General features: G+C 45.4%; 1 protein-coding gene across 3 annotated transcripts in view; it reads right to left on the bottom strand.

Annotated features, from left to right (window-relative positions):
• Positions 1-3076: 3076 nt before the first annotated feature.
• Positions 3077-16352, bottom strand: part of NCMAP (non-compact myelin associated protein) — a 48129-nt gene continuing 34853 nt past the window's right edge. For all 3 annotated transcript variants that reach the window (XM_027520243.1, XM_027520257.1, XM_027520251.1), the window contains exons 2-4: positions 13375-13465; positions 11303-11387; positions 3077-6369 (exon numbers count right to left, since the gene is read on the bottom strand). In XM_027520243.1, the coding sequence (XP_027376044.1) occupies positions 6228-6369; positions 11303-11387; positions 13375-13456 (309 nt within the window). In that variant the 5' untranslated portion in view covers positions 13457-13465 and the 3' untranslated portion in view covers positions 3077-6227. The remainder of the gene's footprint in view (positions 6370-11302; positions 11388-13374; positions 13466-16352) is intronic.

Consider the following 16352-nt stretch of genomic DNA (forward strand, 5'->3'; position numbering starts at 1 on the left):
TTAAAATTACACTACAGAACCAGTCTGGCACAGATCCCATGGCTGTGGTTGAGCTCACACAGCCAGCTCCAATGGGCACTGGGGCTGGACTCCCGGATGCCCCCGGGACTTTCCTGGTGGTCTGGTGGTTGAGAATCTGCCTGTTCAGGGGATTCCATGCAGGGAACATGGGTTCGATCCCCGTTCCACGAACTAAGATTCCACATGCCTTGGGCCAACTGGGCTTCCCTGGTGGCTCAGAGGTTAAAGCGTCTGCCTGGAATGCAGGAGACCTGGGTTTGATCCCTGGGTCGGGCAGATTCCCTGGAAAAGGAAATGGTAACCCACTCCAGTACTCTTGCCTGGAGAATCCCATGGAGGGAGGAGCCTGGTAGGCAGCAGTCCATGGGGTCGTTAGAGTCAGACACGACTTCACTTTCACTTCTCACTTGTACGCTTTGGAGAAGGAAATGGCAACCCACTCCAGTGTTCTTGCCTGGAGAATCCCAGGGACGGGGGAGGCTGGTGGGCTACCGTCTATGGGGTTGCAAAGAGTCGGACACGACTGAGGGACTTCACTTTTTTCACTTGGGCCAACTAAACCCGTGCACCACAAATACTGAAGCCTGTGTGCCTAGGGTCTATGTTCTGCAACAAAAGAAACCACAAGGAGAAGCCCATGCATCACAATGAAAAGGAGCTCCCGATCGCTGCAACTAGAGAAAGCCCACACACAGCAACGAAGACCCAGCACAGCCAAAAATAAAATTAATTAATTAATAAAACAAAGAAAATTAAAAAAGAAAAGAATGCCCAGTGTGGCGGCTTGAATCCTGGACGTGGCTGCCCCTGTGTAGGGTGCCAACACTTGCCTCTGGAGCAGATTCTGCACAGTTCCTATCCCTTGATGCTGCCAACTCTGGATTCAAAGTCTGTGGCAGGAGTGTCTGATTAGCAGAGCCTAGGTCATGTGACTTCTCCCTAGCTGCAAGGGACTCCGAGAAAATGAGCGTCTGGCCTTTCCAGCTTTTATATCAGGAGGTGGTCCTGCCTCTTTTTAAGTAGAAGATTTCCCAAACACAAGAATGGTCACTGTTGGTGCTCAGAGTAGCCTGCCCCAAGATATGCCACAATGGCATCTTGATTATTTTGAATTAAGGTTGCTTGAGAAACAGCTGGTGGAAAAAAAATGATATTTATAAAAACCTCTCTAACATCCCTTTCCGGAGAAGGCAATGGCACCCCACTCCAGTACTCTTGCCTGGAAAATCCCATGGATGGAGGAGCCTGGTAGGCAGCAGTCCATGGGGTCGCTAGAGTCGGACACGACTTCACTTTCACTTCTTACTTGCATGCATTGGAGAAGGAAATGGCAACCCACTCCAGTGTTCTTGCCTGGAGAATCCCAGGGACGGGGGAGGCTGGTGGGCTACTGTCTATGGCATTGCACAGAGTTGGACACGACTGAAGCGACTTAGCAGCAGCAGCAGCAACATCCCTTTCTCTCCTTGATAGTGGGAAATAAATCTCCCATGTGAAGGTATCCTTCCTGTACCAGGAGAGAGAGCATCCTTATCAGCAGAGTTAGGGAATTCAAGGCTAATAAACCTGTATAAACAAATATTGTCACTTCTTCATTCATCTGTTACTCCAAGCCCAAGCCTCTTTCTTTCATTGTTGTTGCTGTTGTTTAGTCACTCAGTCATGTCTCATGTCTGACTCTTTTGTGACCCCATGGACTGTAGCCCACCATGCTCCTCTGTCCATGGGATTTTCCAGGTTAAGAATATTAGAGTGGGTTGCCATTTTCTTATCCAGGGGATCTTCCTGACCCAGGGTTCTAACCAGGGTCTCCTGCATTGCAGACAGATTCTTTACCATCTGAGCCACCAGGGAATCCCATCACAATGAACCAAAAATGATATTGCATAAACATCCTACTTTGTTCAATTCAGAGGTCTCATTTCTGACCTCTGTGCGTATGAATTAATCTTTTTCTCCTGTTAATCTGTCTTGTGTCGATTTAATCGTTAGACCAGCCAAATGAACTCAACATCACCAAGAGGACAAATGTCAATGATATTGAGACTGTTCGTCTCAGATTAGGACTTGAACTCATGTGTGGGGGCTCAAATCCAGCCAAAATCCATGATCTCCCAACTGATATCACACACCTGGTTTTCGGACTTAAAGAAGCTCAGGTTCTTGATGTCTCATGGCAGAAAGAATTCAATGAGAGCCAAAGTAATAGGTAAGAAGTGGATTTATTTAGAGAGGAACACATTCCGCACAGAGGATGTGAGTCATCTCAGAAGGCAAGAGTGGCCTTGAAATATGGTGTGGTTAGCTTTTATGGGCTGGGTAACTTCGTAGGCTAACGTGTGGAAGAAGTGTTCCAGCTCTTTTGGGGAAGCGGTGGAGATTTCCAGGAACTGGGCCGTCGACCACTTTTTGACCTTTAAGGTCTGCCTGGGAATTGTCGTGTCCCCTTTGAGTGTGTCATTTAGCTTGCTGATGTGTTACAACGAATGCATACCGAGGCTCCGGGTTTAGCGGAAGTTGATAAATCCACCATCTTGAACCTATTTAGTTCTAATAAGTTTATGTCATGTCCTCGGACTATACTGTTCTTTTAAAAGTTGTGCCCTGCCCCCTTCCCTCCTGTTTCACTTGCACCTGTTTCCTCATCCAAAAAATAGAAATAATGCTCACCCTTTGCATGGGAGCTGTAATGGCTAAAGGAGCTAGTGGGTAGAAGGGACTCATCCTATGCCTGGCACACAGAAGAGCTTAATTAACGGTAAACATCATTATTGGTGACTTCGGTTCCATTCTAATGTCTCCTCCACTCCTAGCGGTCTCCAAACTTTGGCCTCTCAGCCTACTATGAAATGGAATTCCCTTTGTAATATTTAATGAAGTTAACAAGTTTTCTGGCTCACACAGCAGTTCATCTTTTCCACCATCCTTTCGAACTGAGAGTGCAATGTTTGAAACAGCTCTGGCCTTCCCTCAGGATCCTGTTTACATTGTCAAGGAAAGGAAGTTTCCAGAAAAGGTATTTGTTAGCTCCAAAATGAAATCAACTCAACAAATATTTGATTTAAACATTTTTTATTTTTAGACATTTAAGCATTTAATATCTTTCATTGATTCAGTGGCCAAATAAGGCACCATCTGCTCAGTGCGGAAAGGCACCTGTCAGAAACAAAATACAACTCTGTTGCAAGACACCTGTCTCAGGAGGCCAGCTGCAGACTCCCTGAGAGCAGGTACCATGCTGACTGTGTGTAGTGACAGCTCACCTGGCACACAGGAGCCCTAAGGATGTTTATTGAGTTCACCCTCATCAGTGAAAACCCAAACACAACAATCCTTTTTTCTTTGCCTCCCCCTCACCTCTCTACCTGCCTTTTCCATTTCCAAACCTTCATTTATACTAGAGGAATATGCTTTTCTTTCTTGGAAGATTCCACTGTGGGCAGAAGAGTTTGGTTTTAGAGTTGTTTTTGTTGTTCAGCTGCTAAGTCGTGTCTGACCCTTTGCAACTCCATAGACTGCAGCACACAGTCCTTCACTATCTCCTGGAGTTTGCTCAAATTCAGGTCCATTGAGTCAGTGATGCCATTCAGCCATCTCATCATCTGAGGCCCCCTCCTCCTCTTACCTTCAATCTTCCCCAGCATCAGGGTCTTTTCAAATGAGTCAGCTCTTCGCAGGTGGCCAAAGTATTGGAGTTTCAGCTGCAACATCAGTCCTTCCAATGAACACCCAGGACTGATCTCCTTTAGGATGGACTGGTTGGATCTCCTTGTAGTCCAAGGGACTCTCAAGAGTCTTCTCCAACACCACAGTTCGAAAGAATCAGTTCTTTGGTGCTTAGCCTTCTTTATGGTCCAACTTTTATTTATTTATTTATTTTTTAAGCAAAATACTTTTGGGAAACATATCTGTGTGGGTTTGAGTCCTTAAAGGGCTTTGCCCTGCTTTGAGGCATCTCATGCCTTGCTCCTTGAGACTGAGTGGTAGGGGGAATGAAGCAGGACTCCTTAGATCTTGAATGGACTTGGAAAAGGCCCCCTTGGCTACAGAAGCCCAAAGAAGCTACCAAAGTGAATTTACCCCACTTTTGTTGTGGAAGCTAGACCCTGACCTCCACTCAAACATGTGGATAAGCCTGTCCTCCTCTTGTTGAACTCACAGAAGAATCCACATACTTTGAGCCAGGATGTTAGGGAAGAGTGTAATACAACACAAAGATGGACCTTGGAGTCAAAGAGACCTGGATCTGAATCTTGTCTTTGCAACTTACTAGCTGTGAGACTTTTGGCAAGTATTTTTTCTTTTTGAGTTTGAAATTCTCAATGGCAAATGGAAAAAATAGTATCTCCCAGGGTAACTGCGAAAGGTAAATCCCAGGAGAAAACTTACATGAACGCACCTTGCAAAGTGTCTAGTGGATATTTAAACACAGGATGGAGAAGAGATGTCTGGAAAGAAAGAATTTGGCAGTGTTTTTCCAGACGTATTCTTGTGTGTGTGTCTGTGTGTGTCTGTTTGGCCACATGGCCCTCAGGGATTGTAGTTCTCTGACCAGGGATCAAACCTATGCTCCCTGCATTGGGAGTGTGAAGTATTAACCACTGGACTGCCAGGGAAGTCCCTCTCCAGACATACTGAAGTGAGCATTTTTATAGTGGGATGACAGGAGCTGTATAACTCTGGGTCAGTCTTCCTACTTCCAAGATCCTCAGTTTTCCCTCAAAAGGGATATCTGACTACCTCCTAGAATTTAAGATTAAATGTTGGAGTGTGTTACTTTCTGTAACAGAATACAGATTTATTACCTTGTTTCCAAGATGTTGTCAATTATAAAATGTACAATTGGTTAAAAAACAGCTTTTTGAGAGGAAAAAAATACAACTTTGTTAATGGACCCATCAATTTTAAAACATATTCTGACTTCAGAATCATTAAAATGGGAACAAGCATATGTCTTGCAATGAAGAAATTCATGATAATAATGGTGGTTCCCATTTGGAAAGCATCTGTTGGGTGCCAGGCACCACCTGAGCTACTTTCCTAGGTCCTTGACTTGTCATGGTCACCCAGTGGGGCAGACATTATTCCACTTCATGTTAGGAAACAAAATAGGGAGGAGTCGAGTCTCTCTCCCAAGGTCTCAAGACCAGGAAGTAGGGCTTAGAAAACAGGTCACTTTAATCCCAATTCTTTCCTTTTTCAACTGTTCTCCAGGCTAAGGAGTCAAAGAGATGAGTTCTGTCTAGGGGAATGGTTTGTGAATATGGTACTTTGAATATATCCAGAATCTTTGTAAAGTGACCAGGAAGGGTAGAGGTAACATTAATAGAGTTGAAATCTAATCAGTCTCCAAATACCTGACCTTGGAGGGAAGGTGGTAACTGGAGAGTAAGGACTGCTCAGAATCCAGATACAGGGAAGCCAAGAAATGAGCCCGAGTCCAGGTTAACCCAGCCACACCACCCCCTGGGGTGGGAGGGGCCCTGGCCAGTCTCCAGGCTCATTCTTGGCCGTGGACACTGCAATAGCTTTCATCCCATTGGCCATTCTTCCCATGTTTTCCTAAGGTCATCCTGTGTCCTTGACTTTGACTCTTTACTAAAGATGTAGACACCTTTGGAGAATTCAGTTTTTTCTATAACCTTTCTTGAAGATGGAGAAATATGCAGATGAGTTGTCAGAAGCTAGCTAGCATTCATTTAGTCCTAAAACAAGTTATATATGAACAAGTTGAGTTTTGGTTAGTTAGTCCCAGTTAGTTCCCCTGTGCCTGATTATGGGATCGAGTATTGGGCTGCAAAGCTATGGATAGGGCCCTTCCTCTGATATGACCCCAGGCAGACCCACTCAGGAGCATGTCCTGACTCCTGACTCCTAACCAGAAGAGGCCCAGGCTATCTGCTTGCCTGCCTACCTGTCTGTCTGTCTAGCTGTTGCATTTAGGGGAGACAGCTAAACCCACATCAGAGGATTCCCAACGTTAGCAGAACTTTTAGGAAGGGTGGTGGCAGGGATACGGATGAAGTTGGGCTGGGGCCTGGCAGGATGGGGTTGGGGGTCGCCAGAAGCATAAGGGATTGAGTAAGAGATGCCCCCGTCAACCCGACCAGAAGGGACTCATCGTGAAGCTGCCAGAGGAGAAATGTGCTTCTTGGTCTTGACTGAAGGCTCTTTGGACAGTGGCCGAGACAGCACCAGTGAGGGAGTCACCGAGTCTCCACGTGGATATCCACAGGGCTGAAGGTCACCGTTGCAGGCTGCTGGCTGCTGTTGCTGTTTGCGCCCAGGGCAGAAGGGGAAGCTGGCTTGGGGCCCTTGGGTTCCAGCTCCCGTCGCGTCCTCATTTTCCTGTAAGGAGACACCCACATAAGGCTGAGTCTTCCTCGTGTGTGCCCTGCGGAACAGGCTCTGTAACCACAGCTCCATCGAGGAGATTAATGTAGATACCGATATTGATATAGTTTCCTGTGCTATACAGCAGGACCTTGCTGTTTATCTGTTTTCTATATAGTATCTGCTAACCCCAAACTCTTAATTTATTCCTCTCCCCTGATCCCACCTTTTCCCTTTGGTAACCATAGGTTTGTTTTTTATGTCTATGAGTCTGTTTCAGTTTTATCTTATTTACTTATTTCATTTTTGGCCACACTGCCAAAAAGAATCCCTGACCAGGGATCAGACGTGCACACCCTGCATTGGAAGTGTGGTATCTTAGCCACACTTAGGGAAAGCCTCTGTTTCTGTTTTATAAATAAGTTCATTTGTATCAGATTTTAGATCCCATATGCAAATGATGTGTGTGTTAGTCATTCAGTCGTGTCCGACTCTTTGCGACCCCATGGACTGTAGCCCGCCAGGGGCCTCTGTCCATGGGATTCGCCAGGCAAGAATACTGGATTGGATTGGCATTCCCTTCTCCAGAGGATCTTCCTGACCCAGGGATCGAACTCTGGTCTCCTCCATTGCAAGCAGATTCTTTACCGTTTGAGCTATAGGGAAGTCCTTATATAAATTATATCATATGATATTTGTCTTTTTCTGACTTACTTCACTTAGTATGATAACCTCTAGGTGCATTCATGTCCTGCAAATAGCATTATTTCATTCTTTTTCATGGATGAGTAGTATTCCATCCTGTATGCATACCATATCTTCTTTATCTATTCATCTGTTGATGGACATTTAGGCTGTTTGCATGTCTCGCTATTGTTAAGTAGTGCTGCTATGAACATTGGGGTGCATGTACCTTTTTGAAGTATGGTTTTTCTCTGGATATATGCCCGGGAGTGGAACTGCTAGTTCATATGAACATCAGCCCTGAATACTCATCAGAAGGACTGATGCTGAAGCTGAAACTCCAATAGTTTGGCCACTTGATGTGAAGAACTGACTCATTGGAAAAGACCCTGATGCTGGGAAAGATTGAAGGCAGGAGGAGAAAGGGATGACAGAGGATGAGATGGTTGGATGGATTCACTGACTCGATGGACATGAGTTTGAGCAAGCTCCAGGATTTGGTGGTGGACAGGGAAGCCTGGTGTGTTGCAGTCTGTGGGGTCGTAGAGAGTTGGACATGACTTGAGCGACTGAACTGAACAGATGGAAATGGCAACCCACTCCAGTATTCTTGCCTGGAGAATCCTATGGACAGAGGAGCCTGGTGGGCTATAGTTCATGGGGTTGCAAAGAGCTGGACACAACTGAAGTAACTTAGCACTCATGCATGGTTACTCTCATTTTAAGATTTTTAAGAAATCTCCATATTGTTCTCCACAGTGGCTGTACCATTTGCATTCCCACCCACAGTGCAGGAGGGTTCCCTTTTCCCCACACCCTCTCCAGCATTTATTATTTGCAGATTTAAAATTTTTTTTTCCAATAAATATATGTGTATTTTTTCATTCCACACACTGAACATGTTTCTCTTGTCCAATTTAATCTGTGTATGGTTTAACTTGCAGTGCCTGGAGGAAGCAACACCACGTGATACTGGGCCACCACATTTTTAAAGGGAAATTGCTATTTTTTCTTAAAAGTACTTTTAATTAAAAATATTCAAAAACACAAATGGGACCACTAAACTATAATGATCAGTATGAGGTGATACCTCATTATAGGTGGTTTTTTTTTTCAAATTTTTATTGGAATATAGTTGACTTATAATATTGTGTTAATCTTAGCTGTACAGCAAAGTGAATCAGCTATACATATACATATATCCACTCTCTTTTAGATTCTTTTCCCATATAGAGGGTATTACAGAGTACTGAGCAGAGTTCCCTCTGCTATACAGTAGGTTTTTATTAAGTATCTATTTTATATAGAATACTATTTATATGTCAATCCCAATCTTCCAATTTGTCCCTCTCTCCTTACCAACTGGCAACCGTAAGTATATCTGATATATCTGTAACTCGACCTCATTATAGCTTTGATTTGCAATTCTCTAACATTCAGTCATGTTGAGTGTGGCCATCTGTGTGTTTTCTTTGGAGCAATGTCTATTTAGAGACATCTCCACTCTAAAGATGATAAAATCAAGGCATGGAGAGGTTCAGTAACTTGACTGCTTTTGACAGACTTAAGACCAAATCCAGGTTTCTCAGTTCCCAGCTCAGGCATCATTGTAAGTAGGATGGGCTGAGCAGAGCCTCCATCTGGATTTCAACCTAGAAAGGGGCTCAGAGTTCCAGCAATGATGGAGAAGAATGATAGGTAGACCTTGGGGTTGGATGCCACTTCTTGGTTTGAAATAGACCCAAATTGTAAATATTTTTTTAAAATAACGTATGAAATAATAATATTATTATTATATGTGTAATGGTAGGAATATTTTCTCTGAAACAAGATGGATGAGTTTGAATCCCAACTCTATCAATCAGGGTTGAGTAAACGCTGGGCTGGAAAAAGCACAGGCTGGAATCAAGATTGCCTGGAGAAATATCAATAACCTCAGATATACAGATGACACCACCCTTATGGCAGAAAGTGAAGAGGAACTAAAAAGTCTCTTGATGAAAGTGAAAGTGGAGAGTGAAAAAGATGGCTTAAAGCTCCACATTCAGAAAACGAAGATCATGGCATCTGGTCCCATCACTTCATGGGAAATAGATGGGGAAACAGTGGAAACAGTGTCAGACTTTATTTGGAGGGGCTCCAAAGTCACTGAAAATGGTGACTGCAGCCATGAAATTAAAAGACGCTTACTCCTTGGAAGAAAAGTTGTGACCAACCTAGATAGCATATTCAAGAGCAGAGACATTACTTTGCCAACAAAGGTCCGTCTACTCAAGGCTATAGTTTTTCCAGTGGTCATGTATGGATATGAGAGTTGGACTGTGAAGAAGGCTGAGTGCTGAAGAATTGATGCTTTTGAACTGTGGTGTTGGAGAAGACTCTTGAGAGTCCCTTGGACTGCAAGGAGATCCAACCAGTCCATTCTGAAGGAGATCAGCCCTGGGATTTCTTTGGAAGGAATGATGCTAAAGCTGAAACTCCAGTACTTTGGCCACCTCATGTGAAGAGTTGACTCATTGGAAAAGACTCTGATGCTGAGAGGGATTGCGGGCAGGAGGAGAAGGGGACAACAGAGGATGAGATGGCTGGATGGCATCACTGACTCGATGGATGTGAGTCTGGGTGAACTCTGGGAGTTGGTGATGGACAAGGAGGCCTGGTGTGTTGCGATTCATGGGGTTGCAAAGAGTCAGACATGATTGTGCGACTGAAGTGAACTGAAACTTGGACATGTCACTTAATCTTCCCCTGCCTGTTTCAAAAGTATAAAACTGGGGATATAGAATACCCACTTTCTGACACTGTTATGAAGACTAACTGAGTTAATACATGTAAGGAGCTTAGAATTGTCCCAGCACATAGTAAGCTTCCCTGGTGGCTCAGCTGGTAAAGAATCCGCCTGCAATACAGGAGACCTGGGTTCGATCCCTGGGCTGGGAAAAGGCTACCCACTCCAGTATTCTGACCTGGAGAATTCTATGAACTGTATAGTCCATGGGGTTGCAAACAGTTGGACATGACTGAGCGACTTTCACTTTCACTTATAGTAAGAGATCAATATATGTTAGCTACCTTTACAAATAACATTGTCATTATAAAAATAATGCAGAAATCAAGAAGCGCACCCCCTGACCATGCAAAAGCCAACCTACCAACTAACCTACTCTAAATTCCATTATGCAGACATACCAGTTGTTAATACCTTGCTGTGTATTATTTGAACTTTTCCTGGGTGTGTGTGTGCAACCCATGCATATGATCATGATATACCTACTGCCTTGCAAATTTTGACAATATGTTGTAAACAGTTTTTCTCATCAATAAATACATTTCTATAAAAACTTTTTTTTTTTTTTTAATGGCTTCTGGGTCTTCTATGATGTAAATGAATGCAGTCTTTTTATTTTGATTTCTTCCCTCAAAAGAACAACCTTCTAGCAAAGTTGTGACTAGAGGTGATAACACAACATTTATTCTTTTTGCAATCAATTTATATTATTTTATTTCCTCTTATTTGATCCCAGAAAGTAAAGTTGCAGGTATGCACATTTCAGTGTTTGTCACACCAAGCACTTACATGGGCCACTCAGTATAACCTCACAGAGGGCTCTCCAACAGAAGAGGATTGAAACACCACTTTCCTATCTGTAAATTACATGAGTTTATCACAGAGCTCAAGATCATTATCATGGGACTTCCCTGGCAGTCCAGTGGTTAAGACTCTACGCTCTCAATGCAGGAGGCATGGGTTTGATCCCTGGTTGGGCTAAGATCATGTATGTCATACAGGGTAGCCAAAAAAAAAAAAAAAAAAAGCCATTATCATTATTGTATATCGAAAATACTTCTCCAAATATAAAAATCTATGGTCACTGTGAAGTTCTTCCAGTAGTGAAAGTGCAGTCGCTCAGTTGTCTGACTTTGTGACCCCATGGATTGTAGTCTACCAGGCTCCTCCATTCATGGAATTTTCCAGGCAAGAGTACTGGAGTGGGTTGCCATTTCCTTCTCCAGGGGATCATCCCGACCCAGGGATCGAACCTGGGTCTCCCACACTGCAGGCAGATGCTTTACCGTCCAAGCCACCAGGCAAGTTTATTCTTCCAGTAGAATAAACATCCAAAAAGGACCCACAAAAGGTAAGAGCATTTGAAAATGGACTCAAAGATACTGCTGGGCACGTAACAGGCAACCACAAACATTAGCTTCCATTCTAGCATCGCTGAAGGGACCAGATGGTTCTAAAGCCCAGGGCGTCCCATACCTGTTGTACATCTTCAGCAAGATCAGAACCACGGTGAATATGATGATGACAATCACCACAACGGCAGCAATGATGGCTCCAGAACCTACGAGGAAGAGAGGAGTGGAGATGGCCAGTGTGCCGTGGAAGTGTTAGTTGCTCACTCATGTGCAGCTCTTGGTGACCCCATGGACTGCAGCACACCAGGGAATTTCCAGGCAGGAATACTGGAGTGGGTAGCTATTCCCTTCTCCAGAGGATCTTCCCGACCCAAGGATCGAGCCTGGGTCTCCAGCATGGCAGGCAGATTCTTTACAGTCTGAATCACCAGGGAAGCCCAGGCTAGTGTGCAAAGGGAGTCCAAAGAAGGATGTGGAAGGTGGGAGCGGGACCCATATGGTGGCACTCTGCATCCTCCCTGGGTCCAGGAGAGGACAGAATGCCACACTCACTGCTGGAACACTCACTGCGGACCCCAGGAGAGAATCGCTCCAGAGTGGCAGAGCACCTCTACTTGCTGTGTGTGTGAGGGCCCTCAGCACATTACCTGCCAAAATTCTGCTGAAGGTCCAGTCCTGCTTTTATCATCCCCAACATAACTTCAAACTTCTTGCATGAAACAAAACATCCTTGCTTCTTTTTGATAATACAAAAGTAATATGCCATTTTTGTAGATTTATATAATTTTTTGACTGTACCATACAGCATGTAGGATCTTAGTTTCCTGGCCAGGGATTGAATCCATGCTTTTGCATTCAAAGTGTGAAGTCTTAACCACTGGACTGCAAGAGAAGCCCCTGTAGATAATTTGGTAATATAAATACAAGCCAAAAAGGAGGGGAGGATAAGACCTCATTGCCCCAAGAACCACTGAGAGTCTACATATGTATACATTTACCAATGTGATCATATTTTTGCATATATACATATTAAATATCCATAACCTTTTGAATAATTTAATAATCCTACGTCTGAAAGTCTATCTTAAGAAAATATTTATAATATGGAAAAATATGCATTTGATAAAAATGGAACCATGTTCCATAAACTGTTTTATAACAAAATATCTTGATCATATTGCTATATATTTGTCTTCATGACTTTTGAAGGCTGTATAGTACTCCATTGGTTGGCTGGCCATGATTTATTTGCCAATTCTTTATTGAGGATATTTATGTTGCATTCAATTTTACACTATTAAAAACAAAGCTATAATGAATGTCCTTGTAGCTTAATATCTCAGATTCTACTTTCAATATCAGCGCCCAATCCTAATGTCAATTTCTAATTTTAGGTTCAAGATCAATATCCCTTGGAGAAGGCAATGGCACCCCAACTCCAGTACTCTTGCCTGGAAAATCCCATGGACAGAGGAGCCTGGTGGGCTGTGGTCCATGGGGTCGCTAGGAGTCGGACACGACTGAGTGACTTCACTTTCACTTTTTGCTTTCATGCATTGGAGAAGGAAATGGCACCCCACTCCAGTACTCTTGCCTGGAAAATCCCATGGACGGAGGAGCCTGGTAGGCTGCAGTCCATGGGGTCGCTAAGAGTCAGACACAACTGAGCGACTTCACTTTCACTTTTCACTTTCACGCATCGGAGAAGGAAATGGCAACCCATTCCAGTGTTCTTGCCTGGAGAATCCCAGGGACGGGGGAGCCTGGTAGGCTGCCGTCTATGGGGTCACAGAGTCGGACATGACTGAAGTGACTTAGCAGCAGCAGCAGCCAATGAAGGAGACTTGGGTTTGATCCTTGGGTCAGAAAGATTCCCTGGGGAAGGAAATGGCAACCCACTCCAGTATTGTCCCCTGGGAAATCCCATGGACAGAGGAGCCTGGCGGGCTATGGTCCATGGGGTCACAAAAGAGTCAGACACGAGTTAGCAACTAAACAACAGCAGCAGCACAGATGATGAAACGAGCCCAGAGCAGTGAAGTCACGTGCTCAGGTTCACGCAGTTGGCAAATGGCATTATTGAGACCCAAGCACTTTGTCTGCAGAGGCCACGCTCTTGACCTTGACACCAGGAGCTAAAGACAAACTCTGTCCCACCCTCGATCCCCTGGCCGCCAAGCCAAGTTGACTTACTCTTGTACAGAAAGTCTTCTCCTCTGGTGGTCATGTTCAATGAGAAGATGGTGTTACCCCCCAAAGGGGTGGCTGTGGTCATCTCGATGTGCTGAGAAGGAAGATGAAATTTTGGTTAAAACCAGTTATTTTATAATCCCTGTATGATGCCTCTTTTGGTCTTCATCTGGGTGACTGGAGAAAATATTTAAGCATGTAGTTTCTCTTCAGTTAGTTCAGTTCAGTTGCTCAGTTGTGTTCGACTCTTTGCAACCCCATGAATCACAGCATGCCAGGCCTCCCTGTCCATCACCAACTCCCAGAGTTTACTCAAACTCAGGTCTATCGATTTGGTGATGCCATCCAGCCATCTCATCCTCTGTCGTCCCCTTCTCCTCCCACCTTCAATCTTTCCCGGCATCATGCTCTTTTCCAATGAGTCAGCTCTTCGCATCAGGTGGCCAAAGTGTTGGAGTTTCAGCTTCAGCATCAGTCCTTCCAATGAATATTCAGGACTGATTTCCTTTGGGATGGACTGGTTGGATCTCCTTGCAGTCTAAGGGACTCTCAAGAGTCTTCTCTAACGCCACAGTTCAAAAGAATCAATTCTTCGGCGCTCAGCTTTCTTTATAGTCCAGCTCTCACATTCATACATGACTACTGGAAAAACCATAGCCTTGACTAGACAGACCTTTGTTGGCAAGTTTCTCTTAGCAGCAAGTAAACATCAGGCCTTTTACTATATACTATGGGGGTCCACGGAGAAGGCAACGGCAACCCACTCCAGTACTCTTGCCTGGAAAATCCCATGGACGGAGGAGCCTGGTAGGCTGCAGTCCATGGGGTCTCGAAGAGTCGGACATAGCTGAGCACTTCACTTTCACTTTTCATTTTCATGCATTGGAGAAGGAAATGGCAACCCACTCCAGTGTTCTTTCCTGGAGAATCACAGGGATGGGGGAGCCTGGTGGGCTGCCGTCTATGGGGTCACACAGAGTCGGACACAACTGAAACGGCTTAGCGACAGCAGCAGCAGCATGGGAGTTCCAACTCATTGGAAAAGACCCCGATGCTGGGAAAGATTGAAGATAAAAAGAGAAGCCGGCAGGATGAGATGGTTGGATAGCAACACCGATTCAATGGATCTGAACATGAGCAAACTCCGGGAAATAGTGGAGGACAGGGAAGGCTGGTGTTCTGCAGTCCATGGGGTTGCTAAGAGTGGGACACAACTTAGCAACTGAACAATGAACAATGGAGAGTTAAAAATAAGGTTTGACATTTTTAAAGATTCCATTTTTCAAAGCAGTTTCAATTTATTCAACAATATTTATTCAACTCCTCCTAACTATGTTTCACACCGAGTATCTAAATTGATCTTCTGGAGAATGTGTGAGGAAGGTTATTGTTGCCATTTTACTGATGAAACTGAAGCCCTCCATACCACATGGAGCCCCAAGTTACCCAGGAGAACTGAACCCAGGGCATCTGTTGCCCATGCTAGTGAGACTTTGACCACCCTACAACAATGCCTGAAATGCCTCTCCCGGTTTCAAAATCTTTACAATGTAAGCTGGGGGTGGGGGGAAGCAGCTAAAAAAACTAACTATGATGTATGATATAAGCAGTCAGTGAGATGAGCTATTGGGTTGTGAAGAGTGACTTCAAGATGATTAATTTGAATGGGCCTTGAAGGATGGGCGTGGTTTGGGCTGGGGGTGGGGTGAGAGGCAGCTGAAGTTGCACAAAACCCTCCAAGCAAAGAGGGCATCTTCTTTGCACAAGGCTGCTGTCGGTGCCCTCACATGTGGCATCTGTCAGCTCATTTAATGCTCTCAATCATTGCATTTTTCTGCTGGGAAACTAACTGAGGCTCGGTGTGGCTGAGTGACTCGACCATGGTCCCCCAGCTAGGGAGACGTGGAACTTGGCCCAAAGGCCAACTCCTTGCCTCCAGAAGCTCGCATTCTGGTGAGCGTGAGAGACCCTGGGTTTGATCATGGCATTCCCAGGCTCAAAAAACAAGCCATCTCCCCAGTACCCACACCTGAATGTCTGGAAGTGAAAGCCCTTCACTGGCTGTCTCCAACCTCCTTTTCAGCCTCCTGGCTCCCCACACCAACCTCTGTCAAATCGTTGGGACAATGGGCCACTCCGTCCTCCCACATCACTCCCGGTCTTTGCTGTCTCTGAGCTGTGGCTACAGGCTTTGGCTCGCCCCAGGTCTCCTACCTGTGCCAGCTCGTGATGGAAACAGGGGCCAGCACCCCCTCCATTGGGGTCACCTGCAGCCGGGCTGGTGGCTCTGGTGGCTACGACCTGTTCCCGGCCAGCCCTCCCATTCTCAACCACAGAATGACCCCGTGTGGCTGGGCCTGCTGATCCACAGGATGGGCTCTGCCTTCCCCGTCTCTGCCTTCCTTTAAGTCTTGAAGTCCTGCCTCAGTCACAGACCCAAGCCCCGCTTTGTCTGTCCCTTCCTCCCCTGAACCAGATACTCAGGACTTGGATGACTCAGGCTCCCTGAAGGACCCCTCTGTGGCGCTATATGACATCCCCACACTGGCCAACCTTCTGGCCTGGCTGAGCTTCCTGTCTCCAGTCCACCTTAAACAGGCTTGGGTTACCAGCCATGCTCTGCTGCCCACTCCCCCTCCAAAAGGAAGCTTCCAGATTCAGCCCAGTCACCTCCAGGAAGACTTCCCGCCAGACGGAATCCACCCTCCTGCCCTCCGCTCTCCCACAGCAGCGCTCAGCAAAGATGCACTGCCACGGCCCGTGCCTCCGTTCTGGGTCTGGCAGCCAACTTTCTGCATTCATTGTCAGGCCCTTGAGTTAGAGACTGCTTTTGGCTTTTTTCCCACATCTTTCTGCCTCCTTCAGATAAAAAGAGTCTGGCTCTCCTCACCTTTGTGGGTGGAAGGACCTGGGTGAGTGGTTGAACTTCTCCTAGCTGGGTTTGCTGTTTGTAAAAGGAGGCAGCTTTTCCCAAGGGAACT

Source organism: Bos indicus x Bos taurus, chromosome 2 (assembly GCF_003369695.1).
Source record: "Bos indicus x Bos taurus breed Angus x Brahman F1 hybrid chromosome 2, Bos_hybrid_MaternalHap_v2.0, whole genome shotgun sequence".
NCBI lineage: Eukaryota > Metazoa > Chordata > Mammalia > Artiodactyla > Bovidae > Bos > Bos indicus x Bos taurus.